The sequence below is a fragment of the Dreissena polymorpha genome, chromosome 2, assembly GCF_020536995.1.
Source record: "Dreissena polymorpha isolate Duluth1 chromosome 2, UMN_Dpol_1.0, whole genome shotgun sequence".
NCBI lineage: Eukaryota > Metazoa > Mollusca > Bivalvia > Myida > Dreissenidae > Dreissena > Dreissena polymorpha.
This window is the reverse complement of record NC_068356.1, coordinates 109685560-109709910: the sequence shown is the minus strand read 5'-3', so window position 1 is coordinate 109709910 and position 24351 is coordinate 109685560. Positions and strand designations below refer to the sequence as shown.

The 24351-nt window shown below is 34.6% G+C and overlaps 2 protein-coding genes across 6 annotated transcripts in view; one reads left to right on the top strand and one right to left on the bottom strand.

The window, feature by feature from the left end:
• The window catches only part of LOC127868476 (sphingosine kinase 2-like), a 57128-nt gene extending 41014 nt beyond the window's left edge, over nt 1-16114 (top strand). Inside the window, exon 6 of the mRNA XM_052410294.1 lies at nt 1779-16114. Coding sequence (XP_052266254.1) covers nt 1779-2641 — 863 coding nt within the window. The 3' untranslated portion in view covers nt 2642-16114. The remainder of the gene's footprint in view (nt 1-1778) is intronic.
• A 1224-nt stretch (nt 16115-17338) lies between these two features.
• LOC127868472 (fas-binding factor 1-like) overlaps nt 17339-24351 on the bottom strand; it is a 46099-nt gene continuing 39086 nt past the window's right edge. For 4 of the 5 annotated variants that reach the window (XM_052410289.1, XM_052410290.1, XM_052410291.1 and 1 more), the window contains 6 exons: nt 23966-24162; nt 22678-22843; nt 21371-21508; nt 20065-20179; nt 19364-19545; nt 17339-18258 (listed from right to left, as the gene is read on the bottom strand). In XM_052410289.1, coding sequence (XP_052266249.1) covers nt 18181-18258; nt 19364-19545; nt 20065-20179; nt 21371-21508; nt 22678-22843; nt 23966-24162 — 876 coding nt within the window. In that variant the 3' untranslated portion in view covers nt 17339-18180. The remainder of the gene's footprint in view (nt 18259-19363; nt 19546-20064; nt 20180-21370; nt 21509-22677; nt 22844-23965; nt 24163-24351) is intronic. The other variant, XR_008044141.1, reaches the window with a different exon arrangement.

The following is a 24351-nucleotide window of genomic DNA, read 5'->3' as shown; positions in this document are numbered from 1 at the left end:
GGATTAAAAATTAAATTATACCCATTTGAAAATAATTTGAAATAATTTTGTGTGTTATACCAATGAATAACATATGGATATAACACATAATTCAATATGGTAAGTAAAAAGTGTGTTTTGAGATTGCCAAACTATGCTGATGCATACATATACATGCATGAATAACCTGACAATTTACATCGCGCGCCAGATATATCACGGTCGCGATCTTTGGATCCCTTCAACCGCGATATATTGGAGTTGCAGTGTATATAGTTTTCGCACTGTCCGTCAGTCTGTCTGTCAGTCTGTCTGTCACACTTTTCGTGTCTGCTCTCTAATTCAAATAGTTTTCATCTGATCTTTACCAAACTTGGTCAGAAGTTGTATCTAGACAATATCTAGGTCAAGTTCGAATATGGGTTATGCCGGGTCAAAAACTAGGTCACAGTGTCACTTAGTGCATTTCAAGGATTTAGTATTTAGGTTTCAAAAAATGCTCATAACTTCTATTAAAACGTTTATAGGGGGCATATGTCATCCTATGGTGACCGCTCTTGTTATTGATATTTTTATTAATTTAGCTTTTAAGTTTGGGTATTGAATTCAAATTGTTTGAGTTTAAGTTAAATGAGTATCTTTCTCACTCTGAAACCTGATGGTTGTTGGTTGTAATGTGAATATTGTTTGCTGTGAATTCAGTCCCAATTCATAATTGTGTAGAATTATATTTCTGTGTGATTTGGGTCTTCAAATTTGAATATTAAAATTTGTATTAAATTGCCTTGGTGTCAGTTTTATTTATTTTTTAATGATTTTGTTCTAGCCAACTTGTGGAAAGATTGATATTAAAGTCCCAATGGCCAAGTGTGTTTTAGTGAGTGTTTGTGTACATGCATGCATCAATCTTATTTGGAGGTCAAACTTACAGGTCTAATGTAATGTTTGATGATAAAACAGCTTGTTTGGACTCGTCATTCATCAGGCAAGTTTAAAATAACTTACACAAATATGAGGATACAGCATGCGGTGAGTGAAACCAGTTTCCGTGCCGTAAGGTCAAAATCACATGTAGAGGTCAAATGTCTAATTTGTTGATAAAGTAGCTTGACTGGTCTGTTCTTTATCGTTTATCATACAACTTTAAAATAGTTTGCCACACCTGTTCACCATATGGAGACTTTTTGTCATTTGTAATAATCTTTTCGCTACCTGTAAGGTCAAGGTCATAATTGAAGGTCAATTTCAAGTCAAAACAGCAAATTACAAGTCAAATGTCAAATGTTGGCTAAAGTCTGGACTGGAACTTAATTTTATAAATAATTTGCAAAAATAAATTGACCTTGTGGAGCGGGTGTGTAACCCATTTGAGGGAAGTTCAAGGCCACGCTAAAAGCCAAAGGTCAAACACCTGTTTGGTGCACCTTGTTAAATAATTGAAGTGAAATTTTAAAAAAGTCCATCATACAGAGAAATATATTGTGTTTGCTTAACCCTTAACCACTTAGATACGTATTTTGACATGTTTGAAGTCCCTTAGAAAGTTACATTTTAATTAAAGACCTTTCTTACTAGATTCAAGTTTTAACAGCTTCATTTCCAACCCTTAGAAACGGATGAGCAGAAACAGCATAAAACCTGAACAGACTGCCAGTTACTCGCAGGCTGTTCTGGTTTTATGCTGTTTGCACATAGCCGTTTTTATTTTTCCTATGAGTGGGAAAGGGTGAACAGCAAAATTGTTATCTATACTTTTGATATTTTGTGATGGAAGAATAAAAGACTGTCTTCTTTTTCAGCTTTAAGGAAATACAAGGGTCGCCTTTCCTTTCTCCCTCTTACAGAATACATTCCAAAATCTTCCAACAACAACATCGCAAAGTCTGCTCAAACTCCTCAGAAAAATCGCCGAGTGTCTCTGGATGACTTCGGAAACTCCAACGGTAGTGGTGAAGAAAACAGGCTCCGATCAAAATCTGTCCCATCTAAGCTATATCGTGGTAAACTCGTTAGTTCTCCTGAAATCGACGAAGAAGACTGTGAGGAGAAATTGGCAGACTTTCGTGAATCATTTGTTTCCGGTGATTTTGAACCACAAATTTTGGGTCCAATGGTTGTGAATGGGGGACCACATGCTGATGTGGATGTTAAGTTTTCACTAGAAAGCAATGAGGTGTTCACATCAGGAGACGGGGATGCAAATGACACTTCGAGCATCAGTAGTTTACAAGAGATTTTACGAGTATCCAAATCAAAAGACGGCAAGTTTCCGTCATTTCTGCCGGCTTTGGGCGAGCCTTTGCCGTCAGACTGGGTCACTTTAGACGAGGAATTTGTGACAGTTTGTGCATCATATCAAACACATCTGGGTAGCGACCTTATTATGGCCCCTGATGCACGATTTAACGATGGCATCATTCACTTGACTTTCATAAAAGCAGGAATTCAGAAGGGCGAACTAATTCAGTTGATGGGTATGCTAGAGAAAGGAACACAGATCGACCACCCGTCACCAAATTTTGAGTTTGTGAAATGCCTGGCTTTCCGGCTTCAACCCGAGGGTGAACATGGCGTGATAATGGTTGATGGGGAAAGAGTTGATTATGGGCCATTGCAGGGTCAAATTCTGCCTGGTATGGCAAATCTAATGGCGATACAATAGGTGCTATGGTCTTAATTTTGATTTAAACAATGCTTTGTTGAGAGGTAGTTAACCCTTATAATTGTCAGCGCTGGTGAATCAGAATATAAAAGGTTTATGTTTGAAAATTCAATAAGTTATTATTCTTTAATCCAATAAAGACACAACACTTTGATATATTAATAATAAAATAAAAATGTCAATAGACAATCTTATATTAGCAATAGTTATTGATTTTCGTATTAAAAAGTGAAAAATAATGCTGTTAATTTATTGATTTATAATCATACATTTCTGTTCCAGCTTATCTTATGTATTTCTTTTTAAAATAAGTAATAACATATCATTTTTGTTCTTTACTTATCTAACTTTGCATTGGCATTATAATTGCTAATATTCAGACTGTTTCTATTTAAGAACCTCATATATACATGTGTTATATAAAATTGTTTTCAGATCTATTTGGGCTAGCTAAGATATATCATAAACAATATGTATGCATTTGAGCGAGAAAAAAGTGTGTTTTTCTCATTAAATATCCGTCACATATAATTTCTTACTTGACTAAGGATAACAAATGTGATATTTAAGTCTAGGTCATGTAAACTGAAAAAATAACAACTTTTGATGTAAATGTTAGTATTTTTAACTAGTTTTGTTTATACTAAATATGTTAATAATTGTGTTGGCATGTTTGGTTTATACAGTTTTTAATTTGAAATAAAAATATATTGTTTGAATAAATTTAACAAATACCTAACAATGATCTTTAAAGGGTGACTTGTTTGGAGTAGAATTAAAGCAAAATATTTTTTTTTTAATCCTTGCAAATGTGCTTCTGAAATTTGTGTTAAAGCGGCTCAGCAATCTAGTTTATTAATCTATGTTCTATTATATATGGTTGTATCACATTCAGTTTGTTTAATTTGGGCTTGTTGTGCATATTAATTAACAACATTGCTTGGGTAATGTTTCAATGAAACGTTTATGAAGGTCTGAAGCATTAATGTGGTGTATGGACCATCATTACTTGATAAGCAAATTTTAAAACAACCCTGTAAAAAAAACTTTTATGTAAAGGTATATTATCAGTCTCAATTCAATTTCATACAGGTAATGGTGATATGTGACACATGGTGTACATGACAGTAATTGCAGGCCAATAATGATGATAAACATCTACATCATTGTAATTCTACAGTTGACAAACCATAAAAATTAATCCTGGTGTAATTACAACATCTGTAAATAAAATTGACAATTATTTATTATAAGCATTATTATTAAAATGTTAATTTACGTATGGCGTTGCATTTATGTATTTGCAAACAGAAAAACGATAAATTAAAAATGTTATCTTATAAAGAATAATAAACTGAAACAAGTATTAAAAGTGTTAAGATTTTACATGGTTTATTTGTGTCAGGTCGGCTTAACCAACTGTCAAGTCAACATATGTACACATGTTGGAGTACTCATGCAAACAAAACTGTTTGTTGATTTATAGATAGATAAATTTATTTCGGTATCATGGTGCAAACACAATTAACAAACATGTTGCATTCATAAAATAATACATAACAATACAAACATGAGTTTTAACCATGTCATGCAACCCAGTACCAAGGATAGCACAAAAAAGAGAGTGGTCTCTTATCAAGAGAGTTCTGATTAATGTACTTTTAAAAAGCAATGTTAATTTTCACTACTAAGTCATTAAAAAAAATCAGCTATGTGAATAAATTTGAGTTGGTAAATTGAATTGATGTCATTAAATTTGTTGAAAGATCTAAGTAAACACATAAACAAATTGTTATGTGGGTTGATAAAGGACATTCCTTGAACCCAACCTTATTGAAAATTATATGACAAATATAATCAACCATCCTCAATGCTTACTTAATTTGAAGTACCTGTAATTCTTATCAATTTGTTTCAATCTTTCACTTGCCTCTTATTGTAGGACCATACTTGATCATATATGTTTATATGTTTTGAGCTACAAATTTTGTCACAGCTTAAATTTGTCATAAAACATGACAGGGGCCCAGTTAACATAACCTTTTCCCACTTAGAAGCAAAGTTAAGATGGAAATGAAGCCTAACAAACTTGAAACAAGTAAGAAAGGTCTTAAATAAAATGTAACTTTCTGAGAGACTTTAAAAGCGTCAAAATACATATCTAAGAGGTTAAGGGTTAACATTCTCAGGCAATCATGGGAAGCAACTCTATTACAGGGTCAGAAAGGCAACAACTCTGCAACAGTGTTGGTAGAACTTATTACTCAAATGGGAATAATTCTAAAACAGGGTCTTTGCTCTAAAGCCTCAAGGTGAGCAACTGTGAAACAGGGTATTTGATTTTCTTAACATATGCATATGTTTTTTTCATTCCATCTTCTTCATTCCTTATGTAATATATGGCTTAATTTGTTTAAGACTTAATTTCATTTTCTCAGAATTGACAGCTCAAATTCAGTTTCAAACTTGGTCACTGTGTTGTTGTTTTATTGTGTGTGTTTTTTATGCTCCCTTCTTCGCAGAAGGCACCATTTAACAGTTGCTTCATCTGTCTGTGCATCTGTCTGTCTTCCAGTTTCTTGTCACAAAATTGCCATGTGTAAATGGATTTTGAAATAATTTGGCACAAAAAAACAACCATAGTGAGTAAAACGATGTGTTGTGTGTAACAAATGGCTCCCTACCTCAAAGGTTGAATTTGGCCATAAATTGGCTTGTCTTGCCTTTAATTTTGTCATTAATCTTAAACTGATTTTAAAAATACCTTAACATAAATGTCCAAAATCAGGAGATGGCGTGTTGTGTGTACCACATGTCTCCTTACCTCAAAGGTCAAGGTCACACTTAGAGGTGACACTCTTAAAAGCCATAAAACATCCTGTCTCACTCAAAACTGCCATTTATTGATCCATTTGAAGCAACATGACAAAGTTGTTAACCATCTGAATCCTATGTGTCGCATGCCTTTGTACCCCAATGGTCAAGGTCGTACTTAGAGGTCAAAAGTCTAATTTGAGCATGAAACAGCTTGTTTTTTACACAAGTGGAGCTTTGAGTATGGGGCATCCAAGCCTTATGGGCACATGGCGTATTAAATAAAAAAAGGCATGAAATAACTTGATGATGCATTTAATTAATAGTTTTTATTTTGGTTGCATAATTTGCATAAGAAGGTTGTGTCTGAATAATTAAATGATGGTTAACTGGTATCCTGCCCTTAATACAAAAAAACCACTAGCTAAAGGTTTATTAAACAGAACTGAAAGTTTATTGATCCGTGCTGGGAGTTGATAAATCAGAACTGATAAAAAAAAAAGATTGTCAAATCAGATTTTGTATTTTAATTCCGGTGTTTACACTCGTCAGTATAAAAGCAAAGTATCAGATTCAGATAAATCTGAACACTTGTTTGCTACGCTGTGCAAAGGGTAGGGAACTTCTCTTTGTCTTCTTAAGTGCTAGTTTGACTGCACTTTTATTTATTTTATAAAGGAAGATACCCAAGTTTCAGGTTAGCATATGTTTTGCTTGTAATATAAGGCTTTATAATTAAGCCAGCATGACATTGTACTAGATGCTCAGGATGTTAAAGACAAATTAGGGTGATGACTTCATTACTTTATTTTTTTGTCATAATTTGTTTATTTACTTTTTATTGGTTGCAATTTTACATGACTGTGTACAAATCATGTACCTCTTGTTTGCACTGGCCTTTAGGCTACTTACTGTTGTATTAACATCTAAGACATATTTATGACACTTTTATTTTGTCAATTAACTTTGAATTCTTGTATATGTATTCTATCCTATAATATTGCAGTCAGTTACATGTAATTGTACCAATTATTTATTTACTATAGTAAAAGAAATGTATTGTTCTATTGTTGTTTGTAATCCATGGATTTACCGGTTGCAGAATGTATACTGTAATTATTGTAAATTTTCGGGCACTATGTTTGGAACACTTTTTTAGCTACAATAATTACTTTTGTGCTTCTCATTTTAAGGACAACCCGATATTCCCCTATTATTAATGACTCTAAAGTTTTGGACAGTTTCAACGTACCAAAGTTTGTCCAATTTGGGTTAATCCGTTAACATATCACATCTGTGAATCCTTAACTAGATGACGGTTGGAAAACCTGGCAGGTGATAGTAAGAAGTCAGTTTGCCATTACATTTTTTTTTTTTGGTTTAATAGGCATGTATGCCTATTCAGTTAAAATGATTCTTGTAAGGGACCAATAAGTTTCACAGAATGCAGTCACAGTTTGTTTGTTTTTTATCATTTTAAGAACAACTGTTTGACAACTTTTGCTAATCAATATGCTGACTTATTGGAATATTTTTGTCATCTACATGAAATAAATTGTATATTTTCAAGTGTCAGAAAAGCGAAGTTATTACATTAGTTTTGCAGTTTTCTTTTTCTCAAAGGTTGTTTGTCAAAGGATTTCAAGTAAACCAATTGTATTATGAATCCATCTTCTTTTATTTATCATGAAAATGTATAACTGAAATGTGAATTTTGAAACAATTATTTTTGCATGTTATATATTGTTTTTATTATATTTATAAAATATGTTCAATTTTAGCCATTCAGTTTTGATTTAATGATAAAGAGAAAGAAAATTCACTACAAAACTAATGTTGGTAAATATTGGTGTAATTTTAACAATCTTGTTTCCATTATTAAGCACTTTGCTTTTCATTTTTATATTTGTAAAATATTACTGTTGAGTTCTGTGTGAGTAAAATGTTATTCTGTTGTACTGTTATAATTGTTTATTTTCTTGCACATAAATGCTGTGTTTCCTTGTTAAGTGTCTTGATGCATATATATTTAATTGTTTATAAGTACAAATTCAGATCCTATTTCTCTGTCTTTATTGAATATGTTCTGTTTTTGTTTTATTCCTTTTTGTTTCTGTATGTGTTGTTCACACTTTTTGTTTCTGTATGTGTTGTTCACACTTTTTGTTTCTGTATGTGTTGTTCACACTTTTTGTTTCTGTATGTGTTGTTCACACTTTTTGTTTCTGTATGTGTTGTTCACACTTTTTACAGAGTATCATCAGTTATATGTTTTATGTTTTGTTTTAAGAGTGCCATCAATAATTAATTATCCCCCGCTGATATTGTTTTGGCGTTGTCCGTCCGTCTTTCCGTCCGTCTTTCCCTCCGTCCGGAGCCATATGTTGGAAGTGCTTTGACCGATTTCATTGAAACTTGGTATGAGTATATATATGGATACTAGGATGATGCACGCCAAATGGCATTGTACACTATCCGTAAATAACAGAGTTATGGCCCTTTGTATCTTGAAAAAATATGTTTTATATGCCCCCGGTAGGGTGGCATATAGCAGTTGAACTGTCCGTCAGTCAGTATGTCATTGTGTATGTCAGTCTGTCCGTCCGTCCGAGAAAAAAAACTTTAACATTGGCCATGACTTTTGTATTATTGAAGATAGAAACTAGATATTTGGCATGCATGTGTATCTCATGAAGCTGCACATTTTGAGTTGTGGAAGTTCAAGGTCAAGGTCATCCTTCATGGTAAAAGGTAAAAAAAAAAAATTAAAATCAAAGCGGCGTTCTCATGAAGCTGCACATTTTGAGTGGTGGAAGTTCAAGGTCAAGGTCATCCTTCAAGGTCAAAGGTAAAAAAAAAAAAAAAAAAAAATTCAAAGCGGCGCACTAGGGGGCATTGTGTTTCTGATGAACACATCTCTTGTTTGAGTGCCAAATATAACACTTTTGTGTCCAGAAGCATATTGGCGGGGGATATCAATTCAACGAATTTGCTTGTTATACCCCGCCATCGGCAGATGGATATTGTTTTGGCGTTGTCCGTCCGTCTTTCCGTCTGTCTTTCCATCTGTCCGGAGCCATTTCTTGGAAGTGCTTTGACTGATTTCATTGAAACTTGGTATGAGTATATATGGATACTAGGATGATGAATGCCAAATGGCATTGTACACCATCTGTAAATAACGGAGTAATGGCCCTTTGTATCTTGAAAAAATGCTTTTTTGAGTGTCAAATATAACACTTTTGTGTCCAGAAGCATATTGGCGGGGGATATCAAATCAACGAATTTGCTTGTTCAACATTAAATCATCCCATGATATTTTCTAAACTTACCAACCAGGCAAATAAAAAAAACGAGTCAGTTTAAACAACTTGTTTCTTCAGCCATTGTTTAATGGCAGATGAACATTCGTAATTAAATGCAAAACTGGTATACCCGGTATACACCATGGACATTTTGGGAACCAAGTGCGACACAGTAATTAAACTGCATAACTTTACTAAATGCTCATTATTATTGTCCAAATATTATACAAAATACTGTCAAGTCATTTTTTACTTTCTCTTTTTTTGGGTTGTTGTTGTTCCCTATTTAACACTATATTTTAGCGTTTCAAAAATGTTTTTATTATGATCATCCAATCTCCTGTGGTCGGTGTTGTGTGCCTTTAGGCTTCAATTTTTAATTTGTTAACACACTACAAGCCATATTTTTCATTCGATTTTAATTAAAATTGATCAGAATGTTTATCTGGTTACATTCTTCCAAAAAGTAGGTCACCTGATCAAGTTTTAGAAAAATCTGAATACCGCTATAGACAACATTTTAACATTCAATCTTGATGAAACTTAATTAGAATGTTAATCATGACAATATCTATGCCAAGCTTGAATCTGGGTCACATGCAATTCAACAACAAGCTTAAATCCTTCAAAACTATTCTTACCACTCCAGAGGCCACTTTTATGACTGATTGCTAATGAAATTTGATTTCTTGACAATACCTTTGCGAAGTTTTATTTTGGGTCACATTTGTCCAAAACCTAGGTCACCCTGTAAGAACTTAGAAAAACCTTGTAACTGCTAGAGAAGCCACATTTATGGCTTGATCTTGATTAAACTTGGTCAGAATGGAAATCTTAACAAAATCTAGGTCATGTTTGAGTCTGGTTCACATGCGTCCTTAAACTAGGTAACCGGATCAAATCTTTAAAAATCTTAATGACTACCAAGGAGTCAGCATTTAAACTCATTTTTGATGAAATGTGGTCAGAATGTTATATATTTGAAAATACCTGCACAAAGTCGTGTTTCCTGATGCTTGGTGATCAGCTTAAGTGTGGACCATTGTTTTACCTACACCTCAGGTGAGCAATTCAGGGTCATCATGGTCCTCTTGTTTTTTCAATCCTGAGGTTGCTAAACATACAATAAATTAAGTATATCCTTTTAAATAAAATTGTGTACATAAATTGTTTGCTGATTATCTGGAAATACACATAGATGAACGATTATATGGTATATATTTTTGTAGAATATTTGTACATTTTAACTTTCTTTGTTTATTTAAATTTATAGTGATTGCACAGTATGTATTCTAAACTAGATGTGCCAGATAAACTTGTTTTGATCATTTTTGTTTATCATGCTTGCTCAACTACTTGATCATGCTCTTCTTAATGTTCTTGCATGCTCATATCATTTTCTGATTTTTAACTTGTGAGACCGGTTAAAAGCATAATGTTAATGCAATCTAATATGATTTGTATTTTGCCATTGTGTTATCATATGATTTGTATTAACCATTTTGTAATGGATATTGTGTCCAATTTGGAACCTTGACACCGTGGGTACTAATCCCACTCTTATAGCGTTCTCAAGATCTCTTCAAAGTAACCAAGTACTGGTTCTTCCCGGGAAACAGACTTGAGTGTCTCAATAAGCCCAAGCTAGGCTATTTATGCAATCAAGCGGAAGTTGTAAGGTTTAAACTAATAAACATATGATGAATGCTTTTTACCCCTTACTAGGCAACTGAATAGGTAAATATTGGAGGAATCCTTAAAAGTATTTGACATTTTAGAGGTGACTTCATTAAAACAGAAAATGCTATAAATACTATACTATAAAATATTGCAAATTTTGGTTGACACTTTAGGCAGATGCATGAAGTTAGTTTTTTCCATTACATACTTCATAAATATCTTTTTAAATACATATCATTAATCCAAGAATTTTGTTTCTACATTTCCTTAGCTAGAATAGGTTGGGTTAAAATGTGCGATAAAAGAGTAGTTTACCGATACTTGTATAATGTTTATGCATTTTGTAAATTAAAACATGTTAAAAATATATGTTTCTTCCATATAGGCAAGTTTGACACTTTCTACATTTGTTGAGCAAAACACAAAATAAACATTTCATTATCTATTTAGAATGGATATTATCTTATTATATATCTTGATGCTAGTTATGGTTGTTAAAATACAATATGTGCATATGGCACAAACATGTTTCTTCCATATAGGCACGTTTGACACTATTTACATTTGTTGAGCAAAACACAAAATAAACATTTCATTACCTGTTTAGAATGAATAGTATCTGATTATATAATGGTTTTTAACATACAATATGTGCATATGGAACAAACATCTTTACTACACTTCATCAGTTAAGAAGATTTATAAGGAAAATAGCAAAGTGCGTAATAAAAACAGAACAAGATGATTTTTGTTAAGTACACAATATTCAAAACCTTTAACTAGACACTTATTATTGAAATGCAATAATGTTGATACTATATACAGGGCCGTACCCAGGATTTTTTGACTGGGGGGGCCCAACCAGGAAGGGTTTGGGAGGGGCTCCCCTCCCTATATATATATACTTTTTTTAATTTGGCACTTTGCAAGGTGAATTTTAATGCTTATAAAAATGGTGTTTTGTGATATGAATTGATGGAATATAACAAGTAAATCAGCACATTTCGGAGTCTTAAGCTTTAAACATTGGTGTGAATTCACAACAATATTAAAAGCTTTAGATTTCCGAAACTTACAGGTTTAAACTGACGATTATCCACATCAACTCTCGTATTGCTTCCACTATTTTTTTTCAAAAATCAATAACGTCACAGGTTTTTTTCTCTGATTTTTTGGGAAAGACCTTGCCTTGTTTTAAGGAAAAAAAATGCGCGAAACGCCGAATTTTTGGGGGAAATAATGAAAGTCTTAAATAATCAATTTAACATATTTTACTGTTTTCAAACAAATTCAAGGCAACAGATAATTTAATTATACAATATTTTTCTACACTGGATCAGGTTAACTTATATAATGAGATCGATTTGTTGTTTCAATTTTCTTATTTTTAACAATGAGCCATTAATAGGTTGACATTACTCAATTCTCGGTACTCAATTATCAATGCGGGGAATCACGTGGTCAGATTTGATAAAAAATGGCCGCCGATGCCTCGATTCAATGGGAAATTGAGTCTTCAAACAGGTACATCTACCTTATTACTTACTTGTTTTTAATCGGATAACGCCTATCATAGGGCCAACCGGAACCGTTTTCCGCTGGTTGGTCTGAGTGTGGATGTAACTCATGGAATATTTCGCGATTTCCCGACGGAAAACTTTTAAAGACTCAATTTCTCCATCGAATCGAGGCATCGGCGGCCATTTTTTTTATCAAATCTGACCACGTGATTCCCCGCATTGAATTATTTTAAATACTGAATTCTGCCAATTTTTTATCTGTTGCTCGGCAAATTTATGAATCTGTTTTTCTTTTCAACAGACATGTTAACTATCTCATCGTAGTCTTTTTCAGTGATTTCCTTGCAAAAATGATAAATACTAAGTTTAAATACCTTTGTCAGTGTTTTGTTCCGGTTCAAATTCAGGGCCCTATCTCAATGTAAAAAGTATATATTGGGACCTAAAAATTCCCAAATAAAAGGTGTCCAAAAAAAAAAGTTAACTTTTATAGAGGAAAAATACGTCTAGGGGAAAGTGCCTTCTCAAAGAAGGAAAAAAAACCTGCGTCAGCAATTATCAGACCATATTCTACAACCTCCTGTAGCAGTTGCTTCCATTTGCTGCACTAATCAAAATACATGTTACATCAACCATCGATAGATGAAGCATTCATGATCACGATGGGGGACTGATCGGGGATGTGTGTACAAGGCGATAAGAAAACATTGCCTAGGGGCTTATCTCGATTAGCGAGCGCTAATCCCCTTGTTTATCAGGGACAATAAAACATAGCTGCTCTTTTGTTTTGATGGAAAAGTGTACTGTGGGCCCTTGCACGAGAGAAAAAAATGCAGTGGGCCGATCATTTAAAAAAATCATAGTTCGACAGCCAGCTGGGGGGGCCCGGGCCCCTGGGCCCATGGCCTGGGTACGGGCCTGATATAATAATATAATTGATTACTCTCATTGTAATATATTAGCGCATTAACATACATGCAATAGAAAAGTGCTAATTATGTCATACTAAATTCGCTTTCTACTTAGTGTATCTGAAGTTACAATTACTTTGTGGTTCATATATTGTAAACACATCAAATTCAACAAGTGAGACTGTCAGACTACCAGTTAAAAGAATATCAGATAAATGAAAAAAGCATTCCATTTAATCTGAATCGTTTTGTAAAATATGATAAGTTGAAAATGTTTTTTGTGAAAGTCAGACTGGTCTCTTTTTTTATCTTTCTGTAAACTTAAAATGCAGGATAGAGACCAAAACCAGACATTAATAATTGTTTACAATGATTTAAAAAATACCCTTGTAATAAGCAGTCTTGACGCTAACCCCTAGCCCGACAGCCCGGGGCTAGTGATATGTAATTTGGGCTATTAAAATTTCCAGATTCATATAGTCGGGCTAGTTGGTTTTATAATCTGTTTTATTAATGCATAAAGATGCGGGCTAGTTCTTCAAAAATGCTAAAGTGAAGACTGGTAATAAGAGATATATTGATGATGTAATTTATGTTATGTTATACCAGTATTTGAAGAACAGAAATCCATATCTCTATACATACACCATTTGTAACTTCACTTTTATGTACAGTTCCAAATATTAAAGAACTAACATGAAATGAATGTTATTGTTTATGATTCTTGTATGCAAGTTTTTGGAACAATTTTTTTTTCAGTAACACATTGCATATTATTAATTAATAATTTATTATTTATTTATGTTTTATGCCCCCGGATCAAATGATCGGGTGTATATTGTTTTTGGCCTGTCTGTCTGTCATTGTACATGTGCGTGTTTGTGTGTCTGTCTCAAAACTGTAACCTTGGTCATAACTTTTGCAATGTTGAAGATAGGAACTTGATATTTGGCATGTATGTGTATCTCATGGAGCTGCACATTTTGAGAGGTGAAAGGTCAAGGTCATCCTTCAAGGTCAAAGGTAAAAGAAAGCGGTGCAATAGGGGGCATTGTGTTTCTGACTAACACATCTCTTGTTTTATTATGATATGTGTTAATATGTGTTAAACATACCTCTTAGCGTGTGTCACATTCATTCTTTACAAAGGCAATTGTTAAACATGTTAATATGGGTGAGCTTCGGATAGCTATTTTCAAAATATATTTTGTTTCTCGTTAGTTTTGAAGTGGTTATACTACTTTTTTGTATCAGAAATAAGTATTGCATAAATGTACAGATTGAATGTGTTGGACTCATTTTGCACTGCTCATGTTAAGTATTTGCGACGTCAACGCTATTTGCCGCAATTATGTATGTTTTACGTTGACGTCATCATCTTTATTGTTGTTGACTTTTTATCAGACGTTATTAAAGGATCGAACCAAACAGACGTGTTGTCTAGTTCATAAGCGAAGTACCACTTCCATATTAACAGCTCATATTTGATTATGTTTAACTCACCTGAGTGAAATGTGCTCATAGTTAGCTTTTGTGATGTTAAACATGTTAATATTATTTCCCCACCTACAAAAAAAGGGGAGTATTCTGGAAACACAATGGATATCAATCTGTCGAACTCTCCATAGACACAAATTTGTCCCCAAGTGCTCTCCTTCACTTTCCACCCTTCACAATTTAAACTTGAAGGCATTTTTATGTCCCCCACCACTATAGTGGGGTACATATTGTTTTTGCTCTGTCTGTTGGTTTGTTTGTTTGCCCCAACTTTAACATTTGCCATAACTTTTGCCATATTGAAGATAGCAACTTCATATATGGCATGCATGTGCATCTCATGGAGCTGCACATTTTGAGTGGTGAAAGGTCAAGGTCATCCTTCAAGGTCAAAGGTCATATATATGGGGACATATTGTTTCACAAACACATCGCTTGTTCTTTTTGATATCAAGTTGTACTTGTGTGAATTTCAAAACAATACGAAATTTATGGGCCTTTTTCAAATTAAACTTTCCACAACATCATGGTATATATTAGGGCATGCAGTATCTTGTGGTTTTCTTTATCTGTTGGTGACAAATTCTAGTTTTTATCAGAACAACTCAATTTGCATCATCAGGACATTTTGGGTGAGGTCCATACATTATTTAATGAGTCATGTTCTGAGAAAACTGGGCTTAATGCATGTGCGTAGTGTCGTCCCAGATTAGGGACAACACTTTCCGTCCATACTTGATTTTCGGTAAGCAGGGACTTCATTGAAACTAAAAATACCATAAAAGCAGAAAGTGTCGTCCCTGATTAGCCTGTGTGGACTGCACAGGCTAATCTGGGATGACACTTTGCGCACATGCATTAAGCCCAGTTTTCGCAGAACAAGGCTCTAATAGTTGCATTTTATTATTATAATAATAATACAAAGAGTATCAGTTCAATACATGCATTACCTTTCAATGTAACCTTTTGCATTTACTTGAAATTAACAGGCTCTAGCTTAGTTGCTCATAGAAGTTGGGAAACTTTCAAGCATATCTGCTGCATGGTGATATAGCGGTATAATGATACTCTTATGTATTATGGTAAAAAAACAAACATATGTACATGTATTTTGATGGCAAGGCCACATTTGACATAAAAAATGCACCATGTAAACTATGTAGATTCTGTAATGCCAGTTGAAACACCAGTTTGCAAAGGGATGATGTTTGTATAACCTTTACTTTTGTCTTGTACTGAATAAATGTTTACATGTTTTCAGGAGATGTGACCTAAAATTCCAAGATATCAATACAATGTGATGGCATTCTAAGAATGACATTAAGCTTTCGCACTGTTTGTCCTTTGCCAGTTTGAATCCAGGGTTGAGCAGGTGACATATGTATGTTTAGCTTATACCACATATTTCTTCATAATTCTGCTGTTAAGGGGCAAACATTTGTGTACAGAATTTGAATTATATTAAAAATATGTCCTGCATACATGTGTGAAATATGCTACTGTCAATGTAATATGCTAATGGACTCAAAATAGATGGATATATTGCTTTTTATAAAACATCAAAATATTTTTTATTGAGACTCAAACATGTTCCATGAAGAATTAAAAATGTCGTGTTTGGCAGAGGAAATTAATGTAGGAGCCATATTATTCCTAATGTTTCATGTTACCAGCATTGTCTTAAGTCAAACTTAATTGAGTTGAAAGGGTTGGACACTTTATTTATTGAATAAAATTTCATTAACATATGTTGTTCTTCAATTTTCTTTTCCCCGCTTGCTTTTTGTGTTGCAACCCGTGTTGAAAAAAACAGCAAAATCGAAGTCTACATGGAACAGAGCATTAGCATTGGATACCTGTAACTGCAGTGTAAACGACCAATCTTAAGTAAGGTCAATTGAAGTCTACATGGAGCAGAGCATTAGCATTGGATACCTGTAACTGCAGTGTAAAAGACCAATCTTAAGTAAGATTGTGAACAATCGAAACAACAGGGAAACATTATATATTTTATTCATAAATCAAAATTACATACATTGTGAGAATTTTCAAAGATTTGTAAAAAATACTTTGAAGTCCCAACAAGTAAATCATTTTGCCTAAGGCTATAAAATCTCCCTACAAAATATCACAGCTATGCAGAAATCTACATTTTAATATTAGTATTACCGGGTAATATATATATATATATATATATATATATATATATATATATATATATATATACATCAATATGAAAACGACTGAAAACATACCAAACTTATTTGATATTCATGTCACTTGGACTATGATATATTTTCACAATAATACCTGTACTGGTATTTTCATGATGTAAAACTCCATGAAAGTTCTCCAAGAAAAGAGTGCAAGATCAATAAAAGTATTTCACTGCACTGTTAATTTTTACTTTTCATAATAAGCATGACTTAGAACTCAAATTTCCATCAAACAAATTCCCCTAGAGAAAGAGTAAATTTGTGCGGCTGCGCATTAAACAATAAACAACATAGACAACATTTGAATTTCAAGTTTGAGAAATTTCCCTATGGTATAATGCACAATTCAACAATTAAATAAAACATCTATTATTCCATGGTACTGTATGACAATACAGTTTTATAATTGTTTAATAATAATAAAAAATTGTTCCTAATAATTTTGTTATGAAATGTTTCAATGTTTACCTATTATTCATATTACGGAATTCTTAAAAACAGAACAATTAATTTGCTTCTGACCGGTTTAAGTTTCCTTCACTCAACACTCATTTAAGGTACAAAATTTATAAAGAATTATTATTATTTTCTACCTACTGCATGATGGTATTTGTTTACATACCTCCCCATACATGTAATATTAATTAATCTATCAAAACAATGGCATTTGTTTCACGATTTCATGTAAGTTGCTTCCTGAGATGCTTTTCATATAATACATTTAAGAAAGGAGAAAGATGTAAAAACATAGACACATTGGAAATTATTTAAAGCAAAATATGAAAGCAATTGATAAAACATATAGACAGTACTGAAAAAGTAATTTTTCATAAACACTATTTAAACTGTCCTATTCTTATAACTGTTCACTATAAAAAAAGAACTCAAACTTTTCTAAAATGTTATATGTGCGTTTAGTAAGTGTTCACCAAACCATAACGATGGGTCTTCCAATGGCACGCTGGCTCCTTTCCAAAACATAACACAACACAACAAAATTGAATATATTTAAATTAAAAAAAATTACTGCTAGAAATTTGAGCTACCATCAAAAATAAATTCTAATTGTGTGAGCCTGGTAAGTTATGAAGGTAGGTGCATGGTCACACACCCCAAGTCCTCACTTAATGCAGTGTCAAGATGAGAAAGGATCTCATTAACTTGGAAACATTCTCTTAAATTAACATACTGGCTTACAAGTAATCTTGGTCTACTTCCATTTTACTCTCAAAGACTGGGCAACATGCTCAAATCACAATGACCTTCAAATATTTTGTTCATCATTTATCCTTCACCATTCTTTATTGTTAAGGATTTATTATCATATTTTATATTTGTCTATCCTTTACCAGTGATAGTCAGTCATGATTTATCCTTCACCAGTTATAATCAGTTATGATTGATCCTTTACCAGTTACAGTCAGTCATGATTGATCCTTTACCAGGTACAGTCAGTCTTGATTTATCCTTTACCAGGTACAGTCAGTCTTGATTTATCCTTTACCAATTATAGTCAGTCATGATTTATCCTTTATCAGTGATAGTCAGTTATAATTCATCCGTAATCAAAGACTGTCAGTGATCAGCTCATCGTGCTCAGCTTTTTGGAGATGAATATGGCATATACTTGAGAGTTTGAAGGTACAGACTCTGCTCTTCCAGATACTGTTGGTCCTGCAAAATCAATGATAACATTACAGATTATAATTGGCATTTAATTAACTTGTAATTTTTGCAATTCATACGTATATGAAATAGTGATGAAATATTTATAATCAGCTATCAACTACATGTACACGTTTTAATTTTTCGTTCAGTATTTGTAAACTGTGATAATATTGGGCAAATATTGTTAATGTCTTCAGTAAACCAATTTAATCCTTGCAAAAAATTATGCTAATTTTTCAATCATTTCATAATTAATTCTCACACATCAGACCAACTAAACAATTGTCTTCATATATAAAAACACAACCATAATGGTTTCATATATAGCATTGAAATTAATTCAATCATGCAAATGAACAAACATTCCTTTAGTTATGATTTTCCAGCTTTTGTAAGACATAATATGTCACGTTAATTTTTCATGTCACATTGTCGTTTTATGGTATTTTTGTGTACAGGAAGTCATTTCAAAACGACAATCCAGTCTAGGTGGAATTGTGTAGTCCCTGATTACCCTGTGCGGACTGCAAAGTGTAGTCCCTGATTACCCTGTGCGGACTGCAAAGTGTAGTCCCTGATTACCCTGTGCGGACTGCAGAGTGTAGTCCCTGATTACCCTGTGGGGACTGCAAAGTGTAGTCCCTGATTACCCTGTGCGGACTGCAAAGTGTAGTCCCTGATTACCCTGTGGGGACTGCAGAGTGTAGTCCCTGATTACCCTGTGGGGACTGCAAAGTGTAGTCCCTGATTACCCTGTGGGGACTGCAAAGTGTAGTCCCTGATTACCCTGTGCGGACTGCAAAGTGTAGTCCCTGATTACCCTGTGGGGACTGCAGAGTGTAGTCCCTGATTACCCTGTGGGGACTGCAGAGTGTAGTCCCTGATTACGCTGTGCGGACTGCAAAGTGTAGTCCCTGATTACCCTGTGCAGACTGCAAAGTGTTGTCCCTGATTACCCTGTGGGGACTGCAAAGTGTAGTCCCTGATTACCCTGTGCGGACTGCAGAGTGTAGTCCCTGATTACCCTGTGGGGACTGCAAAGTATAATCTGGGACGACACTTGAAGCACATGCATTAAAGCCTGATTTCCGAGACCAAAACTCACACATACTTTGAGAGCCTCCATCTTCCAATGGCGGACAGCCCTGTCTGACTTGATGGACTCTGTCACAGCGTCCAGCGTGTTCACAGAGAGCTGCAGTGCGGGATTGAATGCTGGATGAACTGAACCATTGGGGATATTTGGAAACGCCTGGTTATACGTCTGCATTAGAAGGCCGATTGGAGGCGCTTCTGTATAAGTAGAATAAAAGGGTTGTATGCACAACTTTTATGTCTGCTTGACATATATCAGATAACAATAGTATTGCACTAATTCGACCTTCCCACTAGCATGATTGTTACACGATTGAAATTGTAGTGTTAATTGCGAACTAATTGTGATTACCCTTATAGATCTTATCAAGTTTAATCAGATCTTTTAGTTAATGGTTTCAAGACTGTTATCATGTAACATTTTTAAACTTTAAAAACAAAAATGATTAACACAATCAACTCCAATAAAGTATTAATTGGGAACATTTTATTAAATGGTATCATATTGAATTGTATCATTAAAAAGTGCAAAGATTCTAATTATTGAATCATAGTGGTCACAGGCAATCATATGTGAGGGAAACATGACACTATGCTACGATCTGTCAAAATCTCAAAAATACATTTTAAAAATATTTCACTCAAATAGACTTAAGTTAAGACCACCCTTTGAAGCTTTGAGAAAACTGGCCACGGTATATGGCCCCAGAACGCTACCTTGTTGAGCATTGTTGATGGCATTGGTGCGGGCCGGATGTCTGCAATTGGGACAAAGGAGAGCGTTCCGGAACTTCTCATGCTCCCTCTTCTCCTTGGAGAGTCTCAAACGTTCCTAGGGAATAAAGTTTGAAAGGCTTCATTTCCAATCCTAAGATACTGATGAGCAGCAAACAACATAAAACCTTAACAGCCTGGGAGTTACTTGCAGGCTGTTCTGGTTTTATGCTAGTTGCATATAGGCATTTTTACATTGCTTCCCATGAGGATTTTACCTTTTATCACTGAGATACGCACTTTGACGCATTTGAAGTCTCTTAAAAAATCAAATTTAATTTAAGACCTTTCTGTTTTTATGCTGGTTGCATATTTCCACTTTCACTTTGCTCCTAATAAATAAACCAGTCTTAAACATTAAACAAAAGGGCTCTGTTGGCCATAGGTCTCTTACCTTAGTTTCTCCTACCACAATGACATATTTTGTATGACAGATATGTCATTATCTGACATATCATTGGGACAAATGTTGGGCAAAATAGGTGATATGAAGCCTGTAGTGTTAAAATGTAATTTTTGAAGACACATGATGAGCAAAAGGCACAAGGTGACCATTGACTAACAATTCTACAAGGTCTAAATTTAGCTAAGCCACTGCCCCAACCAGTTTTCTAAAAACTAAAACACTACAACTCCTACTTAGTCTGCCAATTACTTCTCCTTTATATTAGTGAGAACAGCGTATGGTAAATGGAGTAAATACGCTTCTCCTCCTAATGATCACAAGCAAGACCCCCAACCCATTACTTCAACACTCTACCACTACAACTCATACTAATATCTGCTATTTCCTGTTGAGGGTTGTTGGTCATTATTTCATTACTACCCTTGCTTTACTTAGCCATGAACTATTAATCCCAAGTAAGACACCTTACCCTCCAACTTTCATCTGCCATTTTTTTCTCCTTCATATTGAGCAGGTTCATCTGGTAACTAATGGTGTCAATACCCTTACCCTCTAAATCCCTCCCTAGACCCCTGTCAATGCCCTCCTAGCCCCCTGCCCTTCACTACTTACGTCTGCCATTTCTTTTTTCTTCATCTTGAGAAGGTTCAGCTGGTGGTTGAAGGTCTTGATACGCTTCCCTTTTCAGCCCCTCTCCTAGCCCCCTACTCTACACTTCACTACTTATGTCTGCCAATTCTTTCTCTTTCATGTTTAGCAGGTTCAGCTTATGGTTGATGGAGTTGATAACTTCCTCTCTCATTCCCTCCACACCCCTACCCTACCCTACACTACACTACTTACGTCTGCCATTTCTTTTTCCTTCATTTTGAGCAGGTTCAGCTGGTGGTTGATGGTGTCGATACGCTTCCCCTCCTCATTCTCCAGTCTCTGGGCCTCTGCCAGGGCCATCATGCCTTCCTCATACTTCTTGCTCGCCTCCTGAACAAGCATTTGTTTGTATATTTGAATTTAAGTTTTATATTAAGAAAATCTTATCTATTTTGCAGGTAGACCAATCCACGGATTTCAGATTCAAATAACATGTAGACAATTCTTCAGAATTTTTGTAATGTGTTCATTTTAGACCGAAATACCATTGGCACGAAAGACATAAATATCCTACTTTATCCACACAGACATCCTGTGTTTGTTTCGCAATCCAGATAACTCAGATACAACAAAAAGGGCAGTACATTACAATGAATACTTAGTTCACCCTTAAACCTGTTTACAGCCAGAAGTGACATTTCTAATCAATTACTGTACTTAAAATCATAAAATATTTACAATGCAAAGTGCTTAAAGCTTTATTTAAAACTAAGCAAAGTAATTTGCTAACATTAAATATAATTTTCACACCTTCTCTGGTCATTAAGTCATGCTATTCTGCTTACTGTCACTTAACAAAAAGTAAATAGGCAATGACAGACAGAAATTCAGAATTGTGATTTTTTGGCACAACATGAAATTTGATGTACCTGAATAAATTATTTTGCAGTAACGTTGAGGTAGAATTCAAAGATTGTTTGTCCCAAATTGAATATTAAAATTAAAGAGAGTTAACACTGCTTGAATTGCCAGTTTAAAATGACATTTCAATGACATAATTATGTTAAAGGTCATAAGACATTCTCCAAATAATAGCATATACATGTAAAAAAGATGGTAGTACACGTAGGAAAAAGCCCTCTACTTAGTCTTGCTATTCACTTTTCCTTAATCATGTGAGTAAAACCAGTTGGAGATACATTTCCAGACTTCCCATCAACCATATGACTACAACCAGTTGGGACCAGTTGGGACTACTTTCCAATTCCAAGACAGCTACATAGGTGATAAGGGAGTAACTCCCATTAACCCTTTAACAACTTAGTTATTTTGACATTTGTAGGCCCTTAGGAAGTTAAATTTAATTAAAGACCTTTCTTACTAGATTCAGTTTTTAAAGGCTTCATTTCCAACCCATAAATACTGATGAGCAGCAAACAGCATAAAACCTTAACAGACTGCCAGTTACTCGCAGGCTGTTCTGGTTTTATGCTGTTTGATAAATAACCATTTTCACTTTGCTTCTGAGTGGGAAAGGGTTAAATCCCAGCAGCACTCACAGCGTAAGTCTCCTCAATTTCCTGAGACTTTTCCTTGATCATGTGTGCCGACTCCATGAGCTCGGATTCCTTCTTCTCCATTTTGGCACGCTCCTTTTCCATCCGTCTCCGCTCTTCCTGGATGCGATCCTCCTCCCTATGGTACTCTACCTTCAAACTGTCATATCTAGAGGAGGGAAAATTATTTCATGAATGTTTTTTATCTTAAAAATTTGAGCCTCGCTCTGGTAAAATGGGGCTTAATGCATGTGTGTAAAGTGTCATCCCAGATTAGTATGTGAAGTATGCACAGGCTTTATGCATGTGTGTAAAGTGTCTTCACAGATTTGCATGTGAAGTATGCACAGGCTTAATGCATGTGTGTAAAGTGTCATCACAGATTAGCATGTGAAGTATGCACAGGCTTAATGCATGTGTGTAAAGTGTCATCACAGATTAGCATGTGAAGTATGCACAGGCTTAATGCATGTGTGTAAAGTGTCATCACAGATTTGCATGTGAAGTATGCACAGGCTTATGCATGTGTGTAAAGTGTCATCACAGATTAGCATGTGAAGTATGCACAGGCTTAATGCATGTGTGTAAAGTGTCATCACAGATTAGCATGTGAAGTATGCACAGGCTAATCAGGGACGTAACTTTTCGCCTAAATTGGATTTTTGTTTAGATGAGACATTCTCAAAAATAAAACAATCCATAAAAGCAGTAAGTGCCTCCCTAATTAGCCTGTACGAACTGCACAGGCTTATCTGGATTAACACTTTACGCACTTGCATTAAGCCCCCTTTTCCCAGAGCGACACTCTTTTTATTTACAATAAACAAAAAAGGTGAAGACCCATGTGGACAAATATTTAGAACAAACATTCAAAGCAAAATAGATATGATTTTTGCAAACGTACTAATAGTCAGTATAACAACTCGCTGAAAAGAAATGAGTTATTTATAAGTTAATGACGGATTTATTTGAATCTCAAAAAATGTAACATAGCCAACCATTCAGTGTCAAATATCTAATTATGCCATTTGTCATCAAAGCATTGCGCCAGGTATGAATGAGCAGAAATTCAGAACTATTTCCATCTAAAAAGACTACAATTCTAACAAATGTTAAAATGGGTTTATGCCAAATAAAACTTGCCATTCAGTGGGAAAAAATTCTTCATTCTCATTTTTTTTTAAACATAAAGATGAAGCAATTAAGAATGTCGCCAGCAAATATTGGTCAATATGTAACTAGCATTATTGGTCAATGTGTAGCAATAAGTTAATTTTGCAAACGGCGCTACCTGTCTTTCGCTTCCGTTATTGCCCGTGACAAAGCCTCGTATTCCGCCTTTGCCTGTGTAACCTTGCTGGTGTACTGTGAGCTTTCCTCTCGACTCATCTTCTGCTTCATGTTGAACTGTACCTGCTCCTCCGCCAGACTCTGGCGCTCCTTGTGCAGCTGGCTTAATGTGGATTTCTGCTCCTCGAGAAGTGCCTCCTGAAATAGTATAAGTGACGTTCTGGAAAAACTGGGCTTAATGCATTCGCCTAAAGTGTAGTCCCAGGTTCGTCTGTGCAGTCCACATAAGGCTTTTATGGAGTTTTCTTTAAAGGAAGAATCTTTTAAATGAATGTCCAGTCTGGGTGGCAGTGTTGTCCCTGCTAAGCCTGTACAAACTAAGCAGAC